The 22,408-nt window shown below is 47.7% G+C and overlaps 1 protein-coding gene across 5 annotated transcripts in view; it reads left to right on the forward strand.

Annotated features, from left to right (window-relative positions):
* nemy (cytochrome b561 family member no extended memory) overlaps positions 1-22,408 on the forward strand; it is a 165,214-nt gene that overhangs the window by 127,508 nt on the left and 15,298 nt on the right. Inside the window, exon 1 of one of the 5 annotated variants that reach the window (XM_037429780.2) lies at positions 18,675-18,784. The exons of the other annotated variants lie outside the window; for them this stretch is intronic. Coding sequence (XP_037285677.1) covers positions 18,690-18,784 — 95 coding nt within the window. The 5' untranslated portion in view covers positions 18,675-18,689. Of the gene's footprint in view, positions 1-18,674; positions 18,785-22,408 lie in introns of those variants that run through there. 5 annotated transcript variants of the gene reach the window in all.

Below are 22,408 nucleotides of genomic sequence, written 5' to 3' on the forward strand. Positions count from 1 at the left end.
CTCAAACAAAGGATGCTCGGGGCGTCGGCCCTGTTTCGCACGTCCTCCTGCATGGCATCGACTCCGACGTCGTCGTCGTTGTCGTGGGGACGCCGCCAGCCCGGGCGAAGTTTGTTGCTCGGGGAACGGCTATTCGTTTGCCAGCGAGCTTCTGAGCCGGTGTGGCGGCAAGGTAGTTGGAAACCTTGGCCCCGTGGCCTTTTCTCTGGCCTTTTCCTGTGGCACGTATAGCGCGGACGTCTTGCTGGCCGCGCTGTTTGCGCCGTTGGGTCACAGAGCTCGCACGCATCACCGCGGGTTTCCCGGGACGGAAGCCTGCACGCGTGCTCCGTAAACTTGTCCGCGCCGTGTACACCAAACTGCCACGCCACAGTTCGTGACCGGACGGCTCTCAGTGGTCGCTTGTTTTTCCGTTATCAAGGTTGGTGACTGTATGGGACGTTGGTCTTTTTTCCGCGATACATTTCGCAAGTCCCGCGTCCTGCATGTTTTGAGCTTTTATGTGAAGGTTCACGTTCTTAATTGCTCGCATGCGCTGCTGTCTGTTTACGGGAATCCCTCGTGGTAGACCTCTTTCAGTGTTTGCGCTTTCACTACGACACATGACTAATTTCGAGGAAGCCGAGATAATTTACTAGACGGAATTCACACAAAAAAAGTTTGTCACGTCACTGTAAATTGGATAGCCTATTCGATAGGTTACCCTCATGCCAAGGCATGCGTTACCTCGAGAGGCGGCCCGCCGGGGTACAAACGTATAAACTTAACGCGTAACAGGCGTTGCCTCGTTATAGGCTCAAGGGCGCGAGTTCGATTCCCCCGGCCACGATAGCCCAATTTCGATCGAGGCGAAATGTAAAGACCACCCGTGTACTCAGATGCAGGTATGCGTCTCAGATGTACCAAATTTATCCGGAGTCCCCTAGCTGTGACGTGCCTACTATTAATATTGTGGTTTTGTGATGTACATCTTCAACATTTATCATCATCTCGAGAAGCGACGAGTGACAGAAATTGGCTACAAAGACTGAGCCACAGACGTTCATTTGACAGTAGAATTCTATCAAATGATTCTTTTCTAAATCTCTTGGAAGTTCTGCATTGGATAAGCTATACCATCCCTATTGAAACAATCCGTATGCGATGTCCAATAATTCCGTATGTTTCCGTAAGAATCTTACGGAAATATATGGAAAATATATAGGATCATATGTATTCATACGGAAACATACGGAATTATTGGACATCGCATACGGATCGTTTCAATAGGGATTCGACCGAATAGACTCCACATTCTACCTGTACCAGGCATATATCTACACGTCTTCTTCATGCCATCAATTGTCGATGTACGATGACATGCACGTTGGTGGGTGTGTGTCTGTCGCGCTTGCACGCACACCCGATGTGGTTGTTTCCCGCAGGCACATCGTAATGAAACCAACCAACAATGAATCCAAGGAACAAAATTGTAAATTGTAACCAACCGAAACTGCGGCATATATATAGTCGCTTTTCTGTCCACTTTAACTACTTTCAAATGATGTCATACCTACTGCACTTCAGTTAAAGAATATGAATATTGTCCACTTTAGTTGGCTTCATTGTGAATTGGTTTCGTTAGGTTATGCCTAAATAAAAAAAAAGGGGGGGGGGGCTTTTGATCCATTCCCATTATTTATTTGAAAACTTACTCACTGTGCAGTGTTATTAGAATGACACATATTTGCGCACCATGTCGATATTGTTTTAGGTTGATTTGACCTCTCTAACACGTGATTTGGCTGGACGGCTCATTATGTTCTCTCTCTCTCTCTCTCTGATGCGGTGTTATGAGACTGCACACCGGACACAATGCCAGAGCACTCGCACAGACAATCGGACAAAGAGTGAGAGAGCAATCAGGTCAAAAGCCCGGTACACGGACTCATTATCGAAACACAGCGCCCGGTAACAGACGGCAACAATTAAGGAGAAAGCGCGAGGCAAGCGACCATTGTGAGTCTCCGTTGTTTCAATCGCGAAACTCGCTTTGGCGATGGGCATGCTGAATAGCTGTCCGTGCTCGGGCCTGAATACTTCATTAATCCAGGATCAAATCACCATCCGTTGGTCCGCCTCCGCGCTCCTCTTCTGCACCGAGTCATTCCTCATTTTGCGCGCTTTTCGCGAAGGCACCCGTTCATTTCAGTGTGGGTCGCGTCTCGCCTCCATCCCACCTTTCTTTCTCCGCATTTTATTCCCTTTTCCGCGTTCTACGTTCCCACTCGCTGCTCTGACGTGCGCTTAATGAGGCCCTGGCATAATGAGGCCGGCATTTAGCGCTCGTAAATTTCGCTCTTCTTTCTTATACATCCGTTTCAGTGCTTTTTACAGCTTTGTTAGCCTCCCCTTTCCCTTTTTACACCCACCCACCCATGAGGTGGCGGTGCTAATGAGAGAGGGGGTTGATGCCCGTTTCCGTGTCGCTGCACTGTTTCCGCGGTCGATAAAGCGACGGCGTGTGCAAGCGTAAGCGCGGGCGCTGCAGGCTTAATTGAATCGGTAAGGCTCCTGGCGTGCACACCACCTGCACGCACGTTTAGGTTTGCCTACAACTGTGGCCTCAGTGTAAACGTCTGTGTATAGTATTGTGTGCGCTTTGCACTGTGCGAATGTACCGAGCTAATCGTGTGTGAACGCGCACTTAGGCGAGTTCTTCCAGCATATCAGCGTCAATTCAAACCTGAACAACGGCAAGCCTTCGCGATGGTATAGTGCGTGACGATAGTTATAGCGCGAGAACAAAACGACGACACAGAGACAAGGACACTTTCGTGTCCTTCTTGTCTCTGTGTCGTCGTTTTGTTCTCGCGCTATAACTATCGTCATGCCAAACCAACTAGCCAAAGCTGCCACACTTCTAAGGTATAGTGCGCGTCGTGCAGTTACCACGGTTGACAGGCACGCGCATCCTGTTCGGCAGCTCTGCGCATACATGCGTGCCTGTCCATGGTTATAAGTGAACGGCGCACACTATACCATCACGAAGGCTTGCCGCTGTTAGTTTCATTTGACGCTGATAGTACGTGCGTCTGCCGGCGACAATGGCGTAGCCAGGGGAATGGGGGTGCGGGCAGGCGTATGGGATCCCCCCCACCCCCCCACGAACATACAATTTGTGTTTTCATACGCGTCCCCATTCAAGTACACGCACGAACACGTGCGACAATTTGAGGGTGAGGTGGGAGGATGGTGTCTTACTGAAAAGACTTTCTGTCAATGGCCCTGGCTGTAAAAGATCTGTTTTCCCAAATGTTCTCGCTATGAGAAAGCTGACGTCGACAGAGAGGGAAGGTACTATGTGATGTGCTTTCAAAAGTGGTAATCAGTATGTACGCCCATAGCGATTTTGAAACCAACACTTAAACTATGACGATAGTTATAGCGCGAGAACAGAACGACGATAAAGAGACAAGAAGGAAACGAAGGACACGACCATCTCGTCTCTTTGTCGTCGTTCTGTTCTCGCGCTATAACTATCGTCATGTCGTACCAACTAGCCCAAGCTGCCACACTTCTAACCTAAACTATGTCGTGGCGTTAAGCCCCACCAGCCTATGCAATGCTACTGGCGTAACCTCGTGCAGTCGCGGCTGACTTTCGTGCGCCATTCACTCCCACGGCCGGGGCCTCGGTGCGAAGCGAAGCAACTCCCCTCGGTGAGCTGTGGTCACGTGTGTGGCCCACATACAAGCCAGCCTCACCAATGAACGCCGTCGAAGATGATGCCCGTACTTTCCTTTCCCACACTCGACTCGCGGAGTGGTTCGGCCATGAGTGGCGTGTACACTGCACTCGAGACGGGCCCGATGACACGTTCGTCTGCGTCCTCCGCGGCGGCGGTGAATTAGCATTGTGTACACGCTCGCGTCCTGACCTTCGTCCGCTTGGCATTCGCGGCACGGAGTCGTCTGTGTATTCTTTGTTGTCTTAGAGTTGCCCTCCCACCGCTCCCTCCGCGGCCCGTCGATGTGCCATATAAGTACCCGAGTACTATTCCATTCATTCTGCGCGTTCCCAGGCAGCGCGCGGAATGATATGCAGACAGGAAGTCTTTCGTATAGTAGCGGCGTTGTGTAAGCACTCCCACCCCAGCCCCTCCGCGCCGAACGTCGCCTCAGAATTTGCGTTGGCATGCGAAAAGAAACTACATTGTTATGTTGAACAGCACTTTTAGGAACTACGCTTTCAGCTTAGTGACATGACGACGATGATGATGACAATGTTCCCCTCTTTTATGGCGCTCACCCACAAAAGGGGATGAGCCAAAAACTGGGCGGCAGCTATATCGTTGCACACTCTGATAAGCATATGCACACATATTTTGTACGGTAAATATTTCTGCACCATTCATGTCTCCAAGCTTGGCGTGTCGTTCACATGAAGTGGTGATTTGGCTGCTGGTGCGTAACGCTGCACAGCGTGAGGGCGGGGTTTCGACAGATGTAACAGAATCCAAAGTTGGGCTAGTTGGATATGCATGGTATAATTGTCAGTTCAAGCGCACGAATAATCAGAAAGAAAGAGAGGACAAGCGCTTGTCCTCTCTTCCTTTCTGTTATTCGTGCGCTTGAACTAACAGTCGACAGATGTGCTTCGGTCGGACAAAAAAACAAACAAAAAACGACGCGTACTTGTATAATCATACACTCTTAAAAAGTTAGTAAAAAGGTAGCAACTGCAGCGGTTACCTCCTTTCTTGGACTGTTACTACCCTTTTGCTACCTGTTTACTACCTACGTTAGTAATCAGTTACTAACTGCAACCGTTACTAACTTTTTGCGACCTGTTTACTACCTGCGTTAGTAAAATGTTACTGACTGGAATTAAATAGGTAGTAACTGAACCCGTTACTACCTTTATTGCCCTGTGACTACCATTTCGCTACCCGGCTGTTGACTATCCGATCCAAAACAGTGTGTGATTCCTGTTCTGATAATTTATGAGAAGAATCGTCTCGACGTATATCATTAAACAGAAAAATGACGCAGAAGATATCTATAGATCAAGAGAATACATTTTGTTTTAAATTACGCAACCGAGATATGTAAAGGTCATTCTGATATCGTCGAAATGAAGAAGTACAAGTTAACAAACCGTAAGCAAGCGCTACACGCGTTGTGATAGACAATTGCAACAAACTTAGTAAATTGCAGCAAATAATAACAAGATCGGCGTATCAAAATACCCAGACGGTCACATTTAGCCCCGATGACGGTCACAATTATTCCACTGCAGCGTACCCAAATATTATCACTGTTTTGCACCGTCAAACTTCGAAAACAAGTATCACAATTTAAACGCTGATATATTAGCTGTGCGAAGCATTCAAATGCACTGAGAATAAGTTCGGTACCTTGTTTCGGCCACTGTACATAATGTCTTTTTGTGTCCATTTTATAATAAATAAATATGACATATATTATTTTATAAGTAAGCCTAATTAAAAGTATTGTGTTACGTCGCCGAACACATGTAACCAGGTCGTATATTATATAGTGCTATAGGTTCAAATTTGTTGTAATTGATCCTGAAACACAATTGCTCTCCTGTGCAAGACATGCCCCTGTAAAGCAGGGGCTATACACACCCCACGCTTACTTCATACTACATGTAAGCGTAAAAAATAGTGAGCATGTTAGGGGTATCTATTCTTCGCGTTCATGGCACACCACGCTTCATTACCCGAAGTTGTCAAGTATTGAGACATTCATGATTAACATTAGCAGTGGAGAAGTAATATGTCAAAATGAATAAACAAGGTAGTATCGGTTACTATTTTTTTTTTCAAAACTTTAAAGTTACTAAATATGGGTGGTAATGGCTAGAGTAGTAACAGGTACATGCTGGTAGCAACAGCAACGTTAGTAACTGTTACCACCCTCGCTGTTACTAACTGTGCTTACTACCAGGGTTGTAACATATGTGGCAAACCGTTACTACCACAAAGTTAGCTAGTACTACCACCTTTTTTCTAAGAGTGTATCGTATACCGTGCATTGCTGCTGAGCCATATTGCTTTCGAGTTGTAGGGAGCCGGGCGTGTCACGTCGCGAATATCCGAGCCGCATCACGTTCTTTGTGTGTCGTGCAGGCCCTTAAAGATTCTTGCGATTATTAATTTCCCTCAAACACGTGTCAAGAACAAACTGTCACGTAATGCCCGAGCAGTACCGCTTTTTCGTCTCTGTAGTGCGAGTGTTGCTTGCCAAAAACTGAGCCTTGCAAACACGATGAAACCATAGAAACTTGGCACATAAGCTTATTACATATGCATGCGAGAAATGCTTTGCGAAGAGGATAACAATCGCATAAGGGACCTCCGGTGTCGACGCGAAGGTGTTCCCACGTCGCTTCCGGTATACGGTCGATGCATGGAACGTCGCGTGATGGAAAGCGGCATCACAATGGTCGTCACGAATTACGACCTCTATTATACCGAGTGGGCCTTTAGGTGGGCTCCGACGGCTTTCGTGTGGTATATAAACAGGGTGGATCCCATGTGCGTCATCTCGAGACCCGGTCCCTGAGTACGGCAGTCTTTCTTCATTTGTCACTTATATACAGCACTGTACTATTGTTCTAAGCGGTGTCGTGTGCATTCGCGTTTGTGTCGTCTTGTATGTATATGCCACGTATTTCGTTAACTCGTTTTGCATGCTTTCGATCGATCTATCGCAGAGGTCCAGTGACCTTTGTGTCGTGCGGCTGAACGAGAGGTTGCGAGTTCGATTCCCTGCAACGGCGGTATAGCATTCCCATGAGCGATACGTTTCAGAGAGTACCCATCCACGACTGTTATCCGAGAAGGAACATGCCAAACCAAATAGCTAAAGCGGCATAATATGAGCACGGTGACAATCCACGTTCTTTTATTTATAGCTACAACATCACACGCTTCCCAAAAGAAATTCTACACAGCATAGTTTTTAGCAACGCATGGTTCGATGACACAGTTTCTATACGGAATGTTGATCTCGCATACGCACTGAACCTTGACCAGAAAATTTTGTTGGTTCGATTTGCGCATGTGAGGCACTTTGAACTATAATTGTGCGCTCCTGCTTAGACAAGAAAATGCCACATAAGCTATAACTCATGGCGTGTCAGCAATGCCCATCACAGGTGAGAGCCGTGCGTCAGGTTAAGATAAATGAAGTCTTTTAGAGGCAATTATCTGAATGCAAAGAGAACGTTTTTCTTAGCTGACTTAGCGTGTTATACGTAGCGTGTTCATTTTTTCTTCAACCTCGAGCTTATATGGGGCATTCAACGTGTTCAAAGCACTCTTCTTTTTTTTTTTTTGAAGTCCATCAGAATTCCTTCCTGGTGTTTAGTTTTTTTTTTGCCATATATATAATGACGTATATAAGTATTCCTAAATACGTGAAAACTGAAAGTTGCTGCTATACGAATTCAACGCGCGTGAAACTGTATAAATTGGAAGTGAGCACGTTACAGTGTGTTGACTGCCGGCCCAAACGCATATGTATTGCAACTCGGTTAGCATTGCTGGAAAATATCGATAGTGCACGAAAACGGCAAAGTTTTGAAATTTATTTCGAGCAATCCCTGAACACCAGTAAACACTTCGCAGAAGTTTTAGATTCTTGTCAGTCAGTATGTGGATTCTTCGCTATTTGGCTCCCTCCCAACATTGGCCACCGTCCATTTATGCCATTCATTCTTGAACATCCGGGGAGGTGATAGCGTACCGTGTTGCAGAGTTATTACAGCGTTGTTGGCTGCAAAACAATGACAGCTCTCCTCCATTGGCGCAGTTACCATACAACGGTGACTATAGAGGAAGGACACGCTCTTCTTTCTCACCTCCTGTGTCGGCCTTGCAGATAGGCTACATGCCACGAAGGGCATCAATTTAGGTTTATTTTGATGTGCGCACACGCAAGAAAGTCTAGCTGCGTTTCAAGATTCGGCAGTGAAACGAAAGTCATGACTGCGCAACACGAGTGTTGCAGCGTGGTCGTGCAAAAACAATTTGCGGATCGTTGCAGGACTCGGGACTGTAGGAGTCTATGACGTAGGAGGCAGTATACTGCCACTTACCTCACACCTCAGACAGCGGCACTATAGTGCCTCTGTCTACCTTACATAAACAACCGATATTCCCCTTATTTTTGGTCACGGGATCAAATCATGGCTGTGACAGCTGTGTTTTCGACAGAGGCGAAAGTGCTGTGAGGCCCGTGTGCTCAGCTTTGGGTGCAGGTTAAAGTACCCCAGGTGGTCGAAATTTCCGGGGTCCTCCACTACGGCTTCTCTCATAATCATATAGTGTTTCTGGGACGTTAAACCGCACATATCAAGCCTTCTTCTTCGTCTTCTTCTCACAAAACCTCGGTGCGTAGCAGAGGCCTTTTTTGCCTTTCCCACAAAGAAAGCCTCACTCACGGCCATCTCCTTCCTTCATTACAAAGCTTCTTTGTCGTGAATGCGAGACAAACGGCTCATGCCCCTGAATTCATCATGTTCCACGCCTTTCGAAGAAACGGCGTTGTCGTTTTATATGCGGGTCCGACTCCGCCAGGACAGCACATACGCTTCGCAACCGCACACGCGCCTTCGACGCCGTATGGAGGACGGACCGCTTAGAAAACGCGACCAGCGCGTGCGTGCATTTGGCATTGGACTTGAACGCGGAAGCAACCAAGGCCACCGTACAACTCTCTCGCTGCCGCGAGCTTGAACTTGGGACGGAAAATATAAACGGAACATCTCGAGCTTTTCGCCCTCCTTTCCCTCGGTCTCGCTGCGAGTTGGGTAGAACAGCTCGCGCTATATAGGCGTATGCCATCCGCCGCCGTCGTCTCGTGCGCAGCGTACATCTACACCGAGCATGTCGGCATCGTCTATACCACACGGTCCCGCGTAGGGCACCCTCGACCGCGGGCCGTAAAGCGTACCGCTCCTGTTATTCTGTATGGTATAGGCCCACCCGCAGCACGCATTCAGTGAATGTTGCGCTACACGGCGTGCCGTCGCGAGTGGCCGCTTCTGAAGTCTCACGTTGAGGTTATACAACATTCCCACTGGATCGCGCGCCTCGGCACGCTGCAGAGGGAGTACACGCGATTTATACGAGTGGTCGCGATCGTTTTTGTTTGTTTGTTTGTTTCCTGCTTGCTTGCTTTCTTGCTTGTCTGCGCGGCTACTCTGCACCTGCCAGGCGCGCGGCTTTCATCTCTTCCGCCCACTTTGTAATCACCCAAAGAATACAGATAGAGCATACCCGCCAGTTCGATTCGGGTAGCTGCGTCTGCACTCTTTGGAAAAAAAAGGTTTAACATCACGTTGTTCACCTCGAAACAAAGGCAATAGGTAGATATGCCTATATGCACAGGTGTAGCTAAAGAAGCACAAAGTACGGTGAAACCACGGGCATATATATAGTTATCTTGTTCGAAGCCAAGTCTTATATTCTATCATACTTAATGCGTGCATGCTTCACTGCCTACCGTTGTATGGAATTCAAACGCATGTCATGGACAAATAATCTACACATGCCTTCATGACCGTAGCGAAATGACTTTCGGCCGTAATTTCTCTTCTTTAATGGATTCATTTCTTCTGTGCCCCCTGCCAGCACCGCCAGCATCGTAACATTGTGTATTGAAGGCTTGCTGCATAGTTGAGCAAAATTCATCCTGTACATTACACCGCGTACGCCTTCAGCCGCGCCCATGGTCACGGCAACATTAGAGGCAAGTGCCCGCAGAACCATTTCAAGTTGTGATGCTATATATCTATAGGACGTTCTCCCGTTCGGAAAGTAGCACCGTTATGCGGCAGCGAAAAAAGGAGGTTACCAATTCATGAGCAGACATCTTCATGGCGCCGCGCACAATGACTGTCCGCGAGCGTTGGAGTCTTTGCTAATGAACGTGGTCCGTTAAAAAGCGGGGAGTGCGAAGCACCGTTCTGTGAGCGTGCTGTACGTGCTGTACGTGAAGCACGTGGTGCATGATGCACGAGAGCTGCCATTGTAATGCAATGACGAGCCACTCCGCCCTTATCTCCCTGCCGACTACGCGAGTGCTTGTGGCTGTTGTTGCAGCGAGTTAGCGAACCAGAGAACGTGCAGTCGCGTTCCTTTTCTTCAGCGCGCTAAAATAGACTTAAGCTAAAGATACCTTTGCCTCTGAGCAAGTTAGCACGCTTTACTGCATGCTATTTCGATCGAACGGCGAGAAGATGACAGTCGCGACAAAAAATTACAGTATATTCACGGAGAGAGTGATAATGAGTGGGGCGATGCTTCCGAGGGTTTTGGTTTTATCGGTAAACCGTGAATTCTCCGTTTATCCGTCCGTCCGTACGCCGTCTTTGTCTGTCCGTCCGTTCGTTTGTCTGTATGTCCCCACCTGCTGAGTGAGTCGCAGATTTAAGTGGTCACGTACCAAGAGATACATCCATGTACTGACCCATGGCTTTGCCCCGCCGCGGTGGTCTAGTGGCTAAGGTACTCGTTTGCTGACCCGCAGGAGTGCGGGATCGAATCCCGGCTGCGGCGGCTGCATTTCCGATGAAGGCGGAAATGTCGTAGGCCCGTGTGCTCAGATTTGGGTGCACGTTAAAGAACCCCAGGTGGTCGAAATTTCCGGAGCCCTCCGCTATGGCCTCTCTCATAATCATATCGTGGTTTTGGGACGTTAAACCCCACAAATCAATCAAATCATGACCCATGGCTTAAGGAGCTTCGCCCCTAAAATATAATAGTAAAAGTGGCGGATAATGCATCGGCCAAAATTGCGAGGGGAGGGGGGGGGTTGGAGGGGTAGTCTTGTTTTGTGGCATCTTAAGAAGAAAGTGGCAGTAATTATCAAAGTGGTAGTGGTTGGCATAGCTCCTCGTAAAGTCCCAATTTCCAATGTTATGTATTCGCGACATTGTTGCCCCGCTCTTCGCTCACTTGCGTTGATTTTTTTCCTGCGTCGGATATACCACGCCCCTCAAGACCTCAATAAAGTTCATTGTCTGTCTGTCGGCTATACCAGAACGCGCAGACCAAGCGACACGCGCGTTAGCCCTTCGCGTTATCTATTGTGGGTGGCATAAGTCTTCGTGCTATGCATATTTCTAAATCCAGGCAGCCTTACAATGCTGCTGTTACCGGCTCGCTACGAACAATACAGATCGAAACTAAGAAGAGATAAAAAGGAAAACGAAGAGCAGGTAGGGATAACGTTGTGCTCTACTTTATTGTGGCTTTGTGTGTGTATTGCAGGAATATTTTTGTTGCGAGACAACGATATCAGTGAAGCATGGCAGGGTTTGTTTCTTCTCGTTGCGCATCACCTCAAATTAATTTTATCGACTTTCTATTGGCAGAACATTTTCAATAAAAGTACCTCCTGCTTATATTAAATACATGTTGAAGAAAGGTCAGTCCTCTGACTCATGGTGACGTGAATGTCCGTCAATAAGCGTATCATATAATTTTCACTCATCTTTAGACATGTATGCACGCATACCATCTTACGAGATGGAGTGAGACAACACAACTCTTGTAGAGATCTCGGGCACCGTCTACGCACACGGAAATGTAAGGCTATAGCCTTACGCTCAGTACGCTCAGCGTATACGCTCAGTACGCTCAGCCTTACGCTCAGCGTATACGCTCAGTACGAATGGAGGCGCTGTGCTGACTGTACGGTGTGCAGTGGACATTCAGTTTAACGAGGATATTTTGCATTCAGCCCAGTGTGTTCGCTGTCCATCTCAGCGTCCGTCAACTGGGTAGAGCCCGAGAGCCGCTGATGACGACTGGAGAGCGTCTGGCAGCACTCTATGGCTCTATATCCACTAAGCGCACGCTGAAATGAACAGCACTCCAGAAACCATAGCGCACTAAACGAACGCAAGACAAGAGGAAGTGCTTGTCCGGCCTTTCTTGTCTTGTATTCGTTTAGTGCGCTGTGGTTTCTGAAGTGTACGATGAACTACCAACACACTTGAATGTCCTCTTTTCTGAAATGGACAGTGTCTTACAGAACTGCCGCCCTCCCCCGTGCCCAGGGCAGTGCGTTAACGTAACCCGCTCATATATTAGCGCCCCCTATACAGGTGTGGCGACTTGCACGTCCTGGGAGCATCTCGAAAGACTTGGCGAACGCTCGCGCGCACACACCCATGACGAGAGCGACACCGTCACAAGGCCGCAACAAGAGAAGCGGCCCGTGGCCTTGTCCCGGGGTTTTATGTACCTCTGGCGTCGTGCGAGTCAAGCGCATCGCGCCTCCATGTCACGACGCGAGGAAGTTAATTAATACGAGGAGCCTGCTGGGAGCCTATTCCTACAAACATGGCTAGTTGGCACTCGCGCCTTTTCTCGTTTTGTGCGAGTTTTAGCGTTGACGGGTCCTTTGTGTGACCACACAACGAGTTTTTCCTCCACCTTATTCGTAGTCGAAGCGCGTTGGAGTCGGAACAAACGCAACGTTTGTCACTGCCATTGCGTCAGGTTGTTTTTCTGCGATAGCTATATAGCAACATGCACTTTGGATCCAATGCTTCCAGAAGCTGAACACGCATACGTCGCTTGACATGTCATGCTTCTGTATTGATACCCTTTCTATAATCACATCGCTGTTTTAAATGTTCTATTGTGGTAGCGACGGGCCCCATTGATTGGGATATTGGTGCTTCGCAAACGCGGCTCGTTCGTTCGTACGCAAGTAGACAGCAGTGCCGGTGTCGCGGATCTTTTCGATTCCGATGTGGAGTGTATGTATACGCGTGCTCCGCACTGGGTGCCGTATAGCCATGTAGAGGCGCGACTTCACCGCGAATAGGGATGTCTACCAGTGAGTTTGAGAGTTCCAGCTCGTATAAGGAATGAAGTATAACGTTTAGCACTTTCCGAATATTTGGTACTCGCCTATTCTAAAAATGTGCGCATCCAGTGTTTTCGCGTTTAGCGCACACATAGAGCATGGATTCGTCGTGTGCACACCCTTCAGAAGGTGCGCCTGGTCCAGTTCAAACACCGGGCCACCATGAAAGACACACGTCGAAGGATGCGAACCCTACGAAGGGCCAAAATCAATCTGGAATGCTCAGAATGACATGCCCCGTAGTCATGTAAAAACTTTGGCAACTACAAATCCAAAATGTATTTGCTTTTTTTTCTTCCAGTACATTTCCACTGGCAATTGTTGTACGAAGTACAGTGGCAGTAAGGAATACTTCTTACGTATTTTTACTTTGGTCCACTGTTAAAGGGACACGTCGCTTGCTTTGTCACCGATTATCATTGAGATACATGGTGCCAATCTCATCGATTATTCATCATGCCAGTCCCCGAATATATTGTCTATTGTAATCAATTAGACATACCCTTACACAGAGCTTTTTTTTTTTTTTTTTACCGATAGCGTACCGAAATTCTTGTGCTGCCATTTATTGATAGCTGATCGTTCCCTTTCATAGTGGACCGAACTGTACATAGAAGCAACTAGAATCGTACATTGCTCATTTGCGGTGCGTCTTTCTTGCTATACGAAGACCGAACGCAGGAAAGATGTTCGTTCATGCTGAAAAGCGCGCTTGTTGTTGACGTAGCTTGGATATACATGTACACGCGCTGGTGCTCAAGAAACAGCAAACGCCTGACAAGTTACGCAGCGTTTCGGAGAACGAGGGGGGAGAGGGGGGGAAGCAAGAATGCTTGGACTCTGATCTAAAACGTTCGCCACGACAGAGCGTCGCGGTATCAAGGGCGCGAAGAAGGAAGACCCCTTCGTCAGCGCCAGTAAAAGGAGTGTGTCGGGAGGCGGCCTCATCTTGTGGGCCTGGCGACCGTCCAGCACGCCGCTTTCTTCTTCGAAGCGCCGGCGTCACCGTCTAGTTCGTTCGGCGCCACGACTTCTGGCTCGGTGGGCCGACGAGCACCCGCGCGCTGCCTCAAGGGGTTACGCGAGCTGCCGTACTTCATTCTGGCCCGTGCCACGACATTCTTTTCCTGTGCTGTCTGTGCTCCAGGGCTAAGCCAGCCTACGCGAGCTCCTCGAAAAATTACTGGACGTCTTTGCCATAAGCCGTACCAGAAAGGAGGGATTAAAAACAGTGTATTTTTGGCTCGCTCGCGTGTCCTTTCTTGAAAACTCTGCGCTCTCTACACTATTATATCACGTATGCCATGTCATTTTGATTACGCGCATGCTATTTGTGACCCGAAAGTACCGCGCGTCCCGCGATTATGCAAGCAAGGACAAGCGAAATCTGCAGGAGGACTTGTTCCTGGGCCAGTTGGTGCCAGATAAAATTCATAACGCTACGCAAAAAAACGACACGCGCACACAAATAACGGCACACCACAAGTGCTACTAACCACTTTAACGAAAACAATTTGAAGACACTTATCTTCCAACCATGCATGCAGGCGCGAGGGATACATTCGGCTGGCTTCAGGGGGTGCTAGGCAAAGATTACAAATCAACAGTATGATGACAAAACACAAAAAACGAATGTTTTGAGACAAACAACGCAGCAGACGGCTGTCTGACACAATCACTACCATATTTGTTGATAAAGAACGATTCTAAAGGTTCACATGCCTTTCTATCTTTACATCCTACCCAGGATCTTGACAACATGAAACCTCGGAGAACGTGCGTAGGCATCGCAATGCGCAGAAAGATCCGCATTCACGTCCTTGTTCAAATTATTCGCGTGCTCCCTCATTCTGTCATAGACGCATCGACCAGTTTGCCCTATCCGTATAGCACTAGCCGCATGACAAGGGGATTTCACACACCACCCCGGTGGCGCAACACACATGCGCGGCTTGGCATGCTTAACTTGGCAGCCTTTCAAATGGCTCCTCATTTTTTGGGGACGCAACTGGGCGAGCCTATTGGGAGCAGAAAAAAAAAAACACGTACATTTTATACCTACTAGCCACTTTTTTTTTGTAATTTTCTCGTTTTGTGCACGTGAGGCCTAGGGCCACTCAGCTCACCGGCTTTAGCACCAATCGCTGGAGTACCCGCTTTAATCTTCATAAGAGCGTTTCAGCTGCAGAAATGAAGACAGAAAGGCACGCGAACTTTTAGAAGCGTTCCTTATCGACAAATATGGTAGTGATTGCGTTAGTCAAACGTCTGTTGTCTTTTTGCCTCAGAACATAGAATAGCCAGCCGGATGCATCCCTCGCTCCTGCGTGGTTGGAAGATATATTGTGTGTGTCTTCAAATTTTTTCCATTAAAGTTGTAGCGCTTGTGGTGCGTCGTTCTTTGCGTTCATCGTGCCGCTTTTTGCACTGCATTATGAATTTTAGCAAGCAATATAGATGACGATTATCGTCGTGGGACAGACACCCCCTTTACTCGCTCTTTTTCAAGAGTGTATGCTCTGAGAAAAGTGTGTTTGTGGAGTAGTTTTGCCGCGTAAACCGGTAATCATCTACGTCGCGTACTTACTTAGCATTAGAGAGTTATAGTATACCGAAGTTACCGGGTGTACCGTGATATCGGAATCAAAGTGCGCATGCGCAGATACGTACGTCACCCGTACACATTTCACGTTACCGTGAGCGTATAGGTGCACGTAGTGTACGTAAACATGGCGGCGCTCTCGGACGCCCGCTTCGAAGTGATTTTGGCGTAGTTTTTGAAAGATTCACCCTGTTCGCAGCAAACGACTGTTCAAAGTGGCTTCGCTTGCCTTCAGTTAGCTTCGATGACCGACTATTACGGATAAGTTCTCGGTGCTTCCTGATCGCGAACGGTGGGCTCTCTATTAGTGCGACGTATCACCATTAAGTGACGAGAGCCGGGTTTTCAAGTAAAGAAACGCGAGCGATGACAATTGTAGTTGTGACGAAAATTTTCTCCAAATACACGATTTGTTTTTGTTTTTTTCACTCAGTGTGCGCTCCTCTGTTCCTTTCGCACACACGGACACTGGAAGTTTTCACCACTGGCCCTATAGCTTTCGCATCACCACAAAGTGAACACAAGACGGATGACTTGAAAGGGCCTTGCAAACATATTTTCCAGAGGTGTACGCTGTGCGTTTTTTTTTTTGTAAGGGAAAAAAATGAACAGCTGTCGTGTAGACTCTATGTGAGCACCAACACGTACTGCCCACTTTTGGACGAGCCATGTTTTTTGTTGCTTTTTTGTTGTTACTCCCTGGTCGAAAAAAAAAAAAAACGTGCCTTTTCGTTCCTTCGTGTGCAATCTGTCACGCATCGGTGACTGTTTCGGGTGCGATCGGTATATTTCGAGCCACTTTTTTTCTATCAAATTGCGACAAGGGCAGCAGACTACGTTTGTGAGTCGTCACGCCGGCTGGTGGCGTCAGGGTAATTTGTTCCGTATCCGTGGCTGCCGACTATGATCTTCCCATTGTTATTAAGTTTGCGAAGTCTGTACACCGGGCATGGTGGGTGATTAAGAGAATTGCGAGCGCTTTGCTTTTCTTCTTTTTCTTTACATGTGTTTGATTTAGAAAAAAAAAATTGAGTATTTGGAGAGTAGTTATGCAGCACAACAATAATCATCATCTGACTTACTCGCATTTCTGTTCTTGAAAACCCGGCGCTGGCCCCTTTCCTGCCGGGAATGATATGTCACACTGATAACGCGCGCGCCGTACGCAACAACAAGCTATACTGGAACCGTGGTGATAGCGTGAGGAAAGTATACTCGAAGTAGATGACGATTATTGTTGTGTAGCAGAAAGCTAGACTCCCCAAATAATCATTTTTTTTTTGGAGTGCAGAGTGAAGATGAGGCTTATGCCCCGCACTGTCGGAATAATTGGCACAGCAGATGCGTTAATAGGCGTTTAGATCGCAAATCCCTGAGTTCAATATTCAGCGTTGACTACTGCATTGTCATACAAGATCGAAGGCCAATACGCACGTCTTCAGGTGTGCGGAGGATTCACCGTCAGAGGGAGCCAGGTGTCACCGCAGTGCACACCCCTCTCTCCCTCGTTGGCCGACACCTGAACACCCACTCCGCAGTTGATGAAGAAAAAAAAAAGAAAAATGAAAACGAAGTGATGACGTCCTTCTAACAAAAGCCTGCCATTGGTCTCCATCTTCACGGGATGCAGGTGGGAAGTAACCACTCCTTTGAATTCAACATCAGGAATGCTTGGTCGCTAATACCGCCAAAAAGTATGAGTAGCCAATAGCCTAGCGAATAAAAAATAAATTACCGCGCCTCTGCACGCTTCGCTGCAAATGACGCTGGCCTTCTTCAGTGCATAGCATCGCAAACACTACGGTCGTTGGAATTGACTATCCATGTATTTTTTTCTAGTAAAGGAACAGAGCACCTATAATACGTACGTATTGAAGTTGCGCCTGAGATATGCGTAATATTTGATTTTTGATTGACAGTAGTCACAAGTATGAACGCAGCCATTAGTTCGAGATGGCTGGGCGTTCAGCAAGTGGCTAAATATAGACCGGGTGGCTGAATCATGTGACAGACAGACAGACAGACAGACAGACAGACAGACAGACAGACAGACAGACAGACAGACAGACAGACAGACAGACGGACGGACGGACGGACGGACGGACGGGCGGGCGGGCGGGCGGGCAGGCAGGCAGGCAGGCAGGCAGACGGACGGACGTCCGGACAGAAGGACGACCAGACAGAAGGACGTCCAGACAGACGGATGGACGGACTAAAATTTCTGCGTTCAAATACAGTGTCCCAAGAAAGACTATTGTCTTTTAAAAATATATATATAGAGCGTTTTCGAATAGCGTACAGCAAGCTTTCGCGGTGAGGTCGCTGCGCATGCGTCGCAACGCGAACCGCATTTCGCACTTCCAGTGACGTCCGCAAGAAATCCGAAATAGCGTGCGGCCCGCAAGGCCCGCGAAGCCTCTTTGCGGGGAGCGAGCGTGCGTCAGCGTTTGCGGGGCCAAACGTGATTCGAAAACTGACGCAAACGCTACGCCGGCAACGCCCCCTAATTTAGCATATGCTATTCGAAAACTCCCCAATGACAAGGTCCGACTGAGCGAAGGTATGGGGCAGAATTGGCACCTCCCTCTAGATCAGGGGTCTCGAACTCGCCACAGATCCCGGCTGCGGCGGCTGCATTTCCGATGGAGGCGGAAATGTTGTAGGCCCGTGTGCTCAGATTTGGGTGCACGTTAAAGAACCCCAGGTGGTCGAAATTTCCGGAGCCCTCCACTACGGCGTCTCTCATATTTATGTGGTGGTTTTGGGACGTCAAACGCCACATATCAATCATATCAATCCTAATTTGGTGCTCAACGCGATTCACACACGTTTGAAATAGGAGCATAATAGAAGGATGCTGAGGGCTAAGCAACAGGCGAGGTCGCACACGCGGCGACTCGTCACGCAACGAGCACGGCCGGTGTACGCCGGCGCGTGGACGTGACGTGTTTGTGTCTGCGCGTGAGTGAAATACGAGCCGGCCGTGGCGCCGCGCTCTCCAAATTCCGCGTGCCTTAATTTCAATGTCGACGCCAGTTGCGTGTGTACGGCACGGCGACCTCGATGCGCCTCGAACACAGCGAAGTGGAGGCCCGCTGCTCCGAGTCGGGCGAGAGCTCGTTCCTGAATCTCTGTACGCGATTCTCCGGTCATTATCGACAGTGACGGCGTCGAAGAAATTGCGTTACAGCATGATGCGTCGCGGAAACGTGGATCTACAGATGCGACCCCTCGAGACGGTGCACTATCGACCCGCGTCTGAAATGGACGACTGGCTTCAGGAGTTGTAAGCTTAAAACATTGCTTGTTCCGGGTGTGTATTCAATGCGTAAGCGTTCTGCCAATGCGTAATATGTCAGCCTGCTTCACAACGTAAAGCATTTTCCATGTGCGAAACATATCCGAAGCATACAGGGCGTCGAACACCGAACCATCCAAGCATGCTGGGTATTAAAGACGCTGGAGCCGAAGAAGTGTTCCAGAACTTTAGCTCCTTTCTTGTGAGACAACGAAAAAAGTTCATAGTCCTGCTTTTACAATTTTCTGTTTAAAGACTAAGGATAATCCACTGTTCGTTTTAAACTGCGATCGCAGACAACAGACAGACGTAGTTGGGCGTCCACAGCAGCTCTGCGGACGCCCAACTGCTAGCCATTGCGTATGGCAGGCTGCGTACGCAAAGCTGTTGCCGACGCTCAACTAAATCTGTCCACTGTTCTCAAGGAGTGATAATTTTGACCCGCAGTGGTCTATAAGTTACAGGCGCTGAGCTGCAAAGTTGGAGGACGCGGGCGAGTTCCCGGATACAACAGCCGAATGTCGATCACTGAGCGATATGTAATCGAGTGCTTTTATTACGTAAGTACACGCCAAATACCCTCGGGTGGGTCAGAAATTCATCCGGAATTACCTTCCACGGTGTGCCTCAGCATCGTATCGTGGCTTCAGCAAGTAAAACGGTAGAATTTGATGAAGTTATTTAAAGAAAGTTTTCTTTTAAAGGTACCAAGCACCTTGTATGGTCTCGGCTTGTCGGCGTCTCGTGTAGTCACGGTGCATCATAAGGATAACGTCGCGTGCTGACGTCATCCTATCATGACATCAAAACACAAGCTCGACAAAATTTATCACGCAATCATGACGTGGCGAATGGTATCGGCTTGTCGGCGTCTAATGTCTTCATGGTGTGTCATGTAGTCACGGTGCATCATATAAAAGAAAAGGTATGCACCACGGAAATTGGCTAGATCCCATTATTCGCCACCACTTCACTGAAAATCAAGGCAAAAGTTCACTCAAATAGCCGACGACGTTATTGGAGCGCTGAAGTAACCTTCCATGCATGCAGTACGGAACTCAAGCGGCGCACAAAGAAGTATAAACTGCATGCTTCGATCTCTCCCCCACCCCTTTTCTTGATGGTTTGGCGTTAGTGGAACTTAAACAGCTTTTCCTACAAGCGTCGCTCTTTCTCAGTTTTCTTTTTACTTTATAGATGCTCAGTGCTAGTGAAAAACTTCATTCGTCAGAAGGCCAAAAAGTGAGATAATGTTTCAAAAATATTAAAAAGCAGCGTTGCGGGCGGCCTTCAGGCTGCAGGTTGTGGCGTCCAGGCAGTGCCTAGCCGCGACGTCCTCCGCTCAAGCCACCAGCCGAAGTTGCAGGTCCGCGCTTTCACAATTTCAGCCAATTGTCTAAGAAGCAGACATGTGGTGTCTTGCTTGCCTTTCCAAGACGTATCAACGGAATGTTGACAGTTACATTCATACACGAGTATATATATTGATCGATATGTGGGGTTTAACGTCCCAAAACCACCATATGATTATGAGTGACGCCGTAGTGGAGGGCTCCGGAAATTTCGACCACCTGGGGTTCTTTAACGTGCACCCAAATCTGAGCACACGGGCCTACAACATTTCCTCCTCCATCGGAAATGCAGCCGCCGCAGCCGGGATTCGATCCCGCGACCTGCGGGTCAGTAGCCGAGTACCTTAGCCACTAGACCACCGCGGCGAGGCACGAGTATATATAGTATACGCTTTTATTTAGCGTCATATAAAAAGTTTACGGATGGCGGAATGCACTTGCAGAGAAAAACATTGCTTTAGTATACCCTATAACCACGTCCTCATATACTTGCATGCAGCTGGTCCATTCGGATAACCTTTACTGTGCGATTTTACTCAGCTGCGGCCACAAAAATATCCGGCAACTGTTTGCGCAGCGTTGTCTGCCAGCTGTGTTTGTTTTACCAGCGCGAGGCTTATACTTTAATTACGCCCGTCACATACTTTTTCACCCATCACAACATGTTTGTTTGCCCAACTGGTGGTATACGTGGCTGTAACTGAAAGTGCCAGGAGTGCTGCAATGTATAGCTCTTGATGTTGTGTTGAAGTTGCCAGTCTTTCTGTTCTTGTTTTTCGTGTTATTTTCGTAGTATCCTGAGTACTGTGTGATGACAGTGCACGCGTTAACAACATTAGATAGTCAAAATTTCTGGAGCCCTCCACAACAGCGTCTCATAATTATATCGTAGGTTTTGGGACCCCCAGATAATAATAATAATAATAATAATAATAATAATAATAATGTTATTATTGTTATTATTGTTATTATTGTTATTATTATTATTATTATTATTATTATTATTATTATTATTATTATTATTATTATTATTATTATTATTATTATTTGTTGTTGTTGTTGTTGTATCAGAGGTGTCTCGCGTTGAATGGGCTCGTGAGCACGCTGCCTCGACTATCGCTTGTTACCACGTTTGCTTGTTATAAGTTCCGCGCAAAAATTTCCCACTTGTGCCGATGTTTTGGTGCTCGTTAAACAACCATGATTCCTCAATATTACGCCGGAGATTTTCGACGCATCGTGCGTTAAGCAGTCACGTGCCACTTTGAAGTGTGGAATTCGCCGGCTGGTGTACTAGTTAATTCAAAGAAGTTCACTCGAAAGCCATGGCGATGGTATTACCTGACTTGACATAAAATAAACGCTTAGGGATCATGTTTCGTGAAGCACTGCATCAAGCCGCGCATTTGCACGCAGTAGTTATGCTCTCAACGGTCACGGGGCAGAATGTCGGGAGAAAAACAAAAGTGCAATGGTAAAGTTTTCATAAAGATGGCCACGTGCGTGTTGATGCGCGCGCGTGTATGTGAGCGTACAAAATCCGTTCGCTTGTAGGCCAAGAGCCTAACGTTCTATTGTGGCGTTCGGTTGTTCCATCCACGCGGAACTTTACCGGGCAATTAGTTTGCAAGCAAGGGCATGCTAGACTCGTGGAATATGCTTAATAATGGCGCGCAGTTATGGAGGAACGAAACTGTGGCTGTTGTCGGCGATTTCATTGTTAAAAAGTTGGCAACTCCCTTGCATCTGCGAAAGAGTCTTCGCAATATTGCTTTAAAAAGTAATATGAAAGTTAGCTTCCTTCACTTTAATGTCGCTATGTTTTTTTTTTTTTGGTGGTGGGGGGGGGGGGGGGTATGGTAAGGGGCCCACACCTTTAACGTAGCTTCGTGCGTGTTTTGCATGTGTGCATACAGACACGCGCACATCAAATATTGAAAATTCAATATTGGATGCGTATGGATGTGATTCAATACACATACAACATAGATAAATATCGGGGCCTTTCGAACCCGTGTGGCTACGTCCCATCGACAGCGCGAAAACATCGTTCTCATTTTTCATATAAAGCTTTTTTTAGGTTTATTATTTGTTCATATCAACATACGATCATTCCCTCTTACTGCTCTGCTAGTCAGTGCCATTTATAACAACACCTCCTAACGCAGTTCTTGTCCCGCATTAGCGGCATTCACCCTCGCCTTTTGTGGTATGCTTCCTCAAAACTCGCTACAACGATTCTCGAATGAAGACCGCGTGG

This window comes from Rhipicephalus microplus, chromosome 1 (genome assembly GCF_043290135.1).
Source record: "Rhipicephalus microplus isolate Deutch F79 chromosome 1, USDA_Rmic, whole genome shotgun sequence".
Lineage (NCBI taxonomy): Eukaryota > Metazoa > Arthropoda > Arachnida > Ixodida > Ixodidae > Rhipicephalus > Rhipicephalus microplus.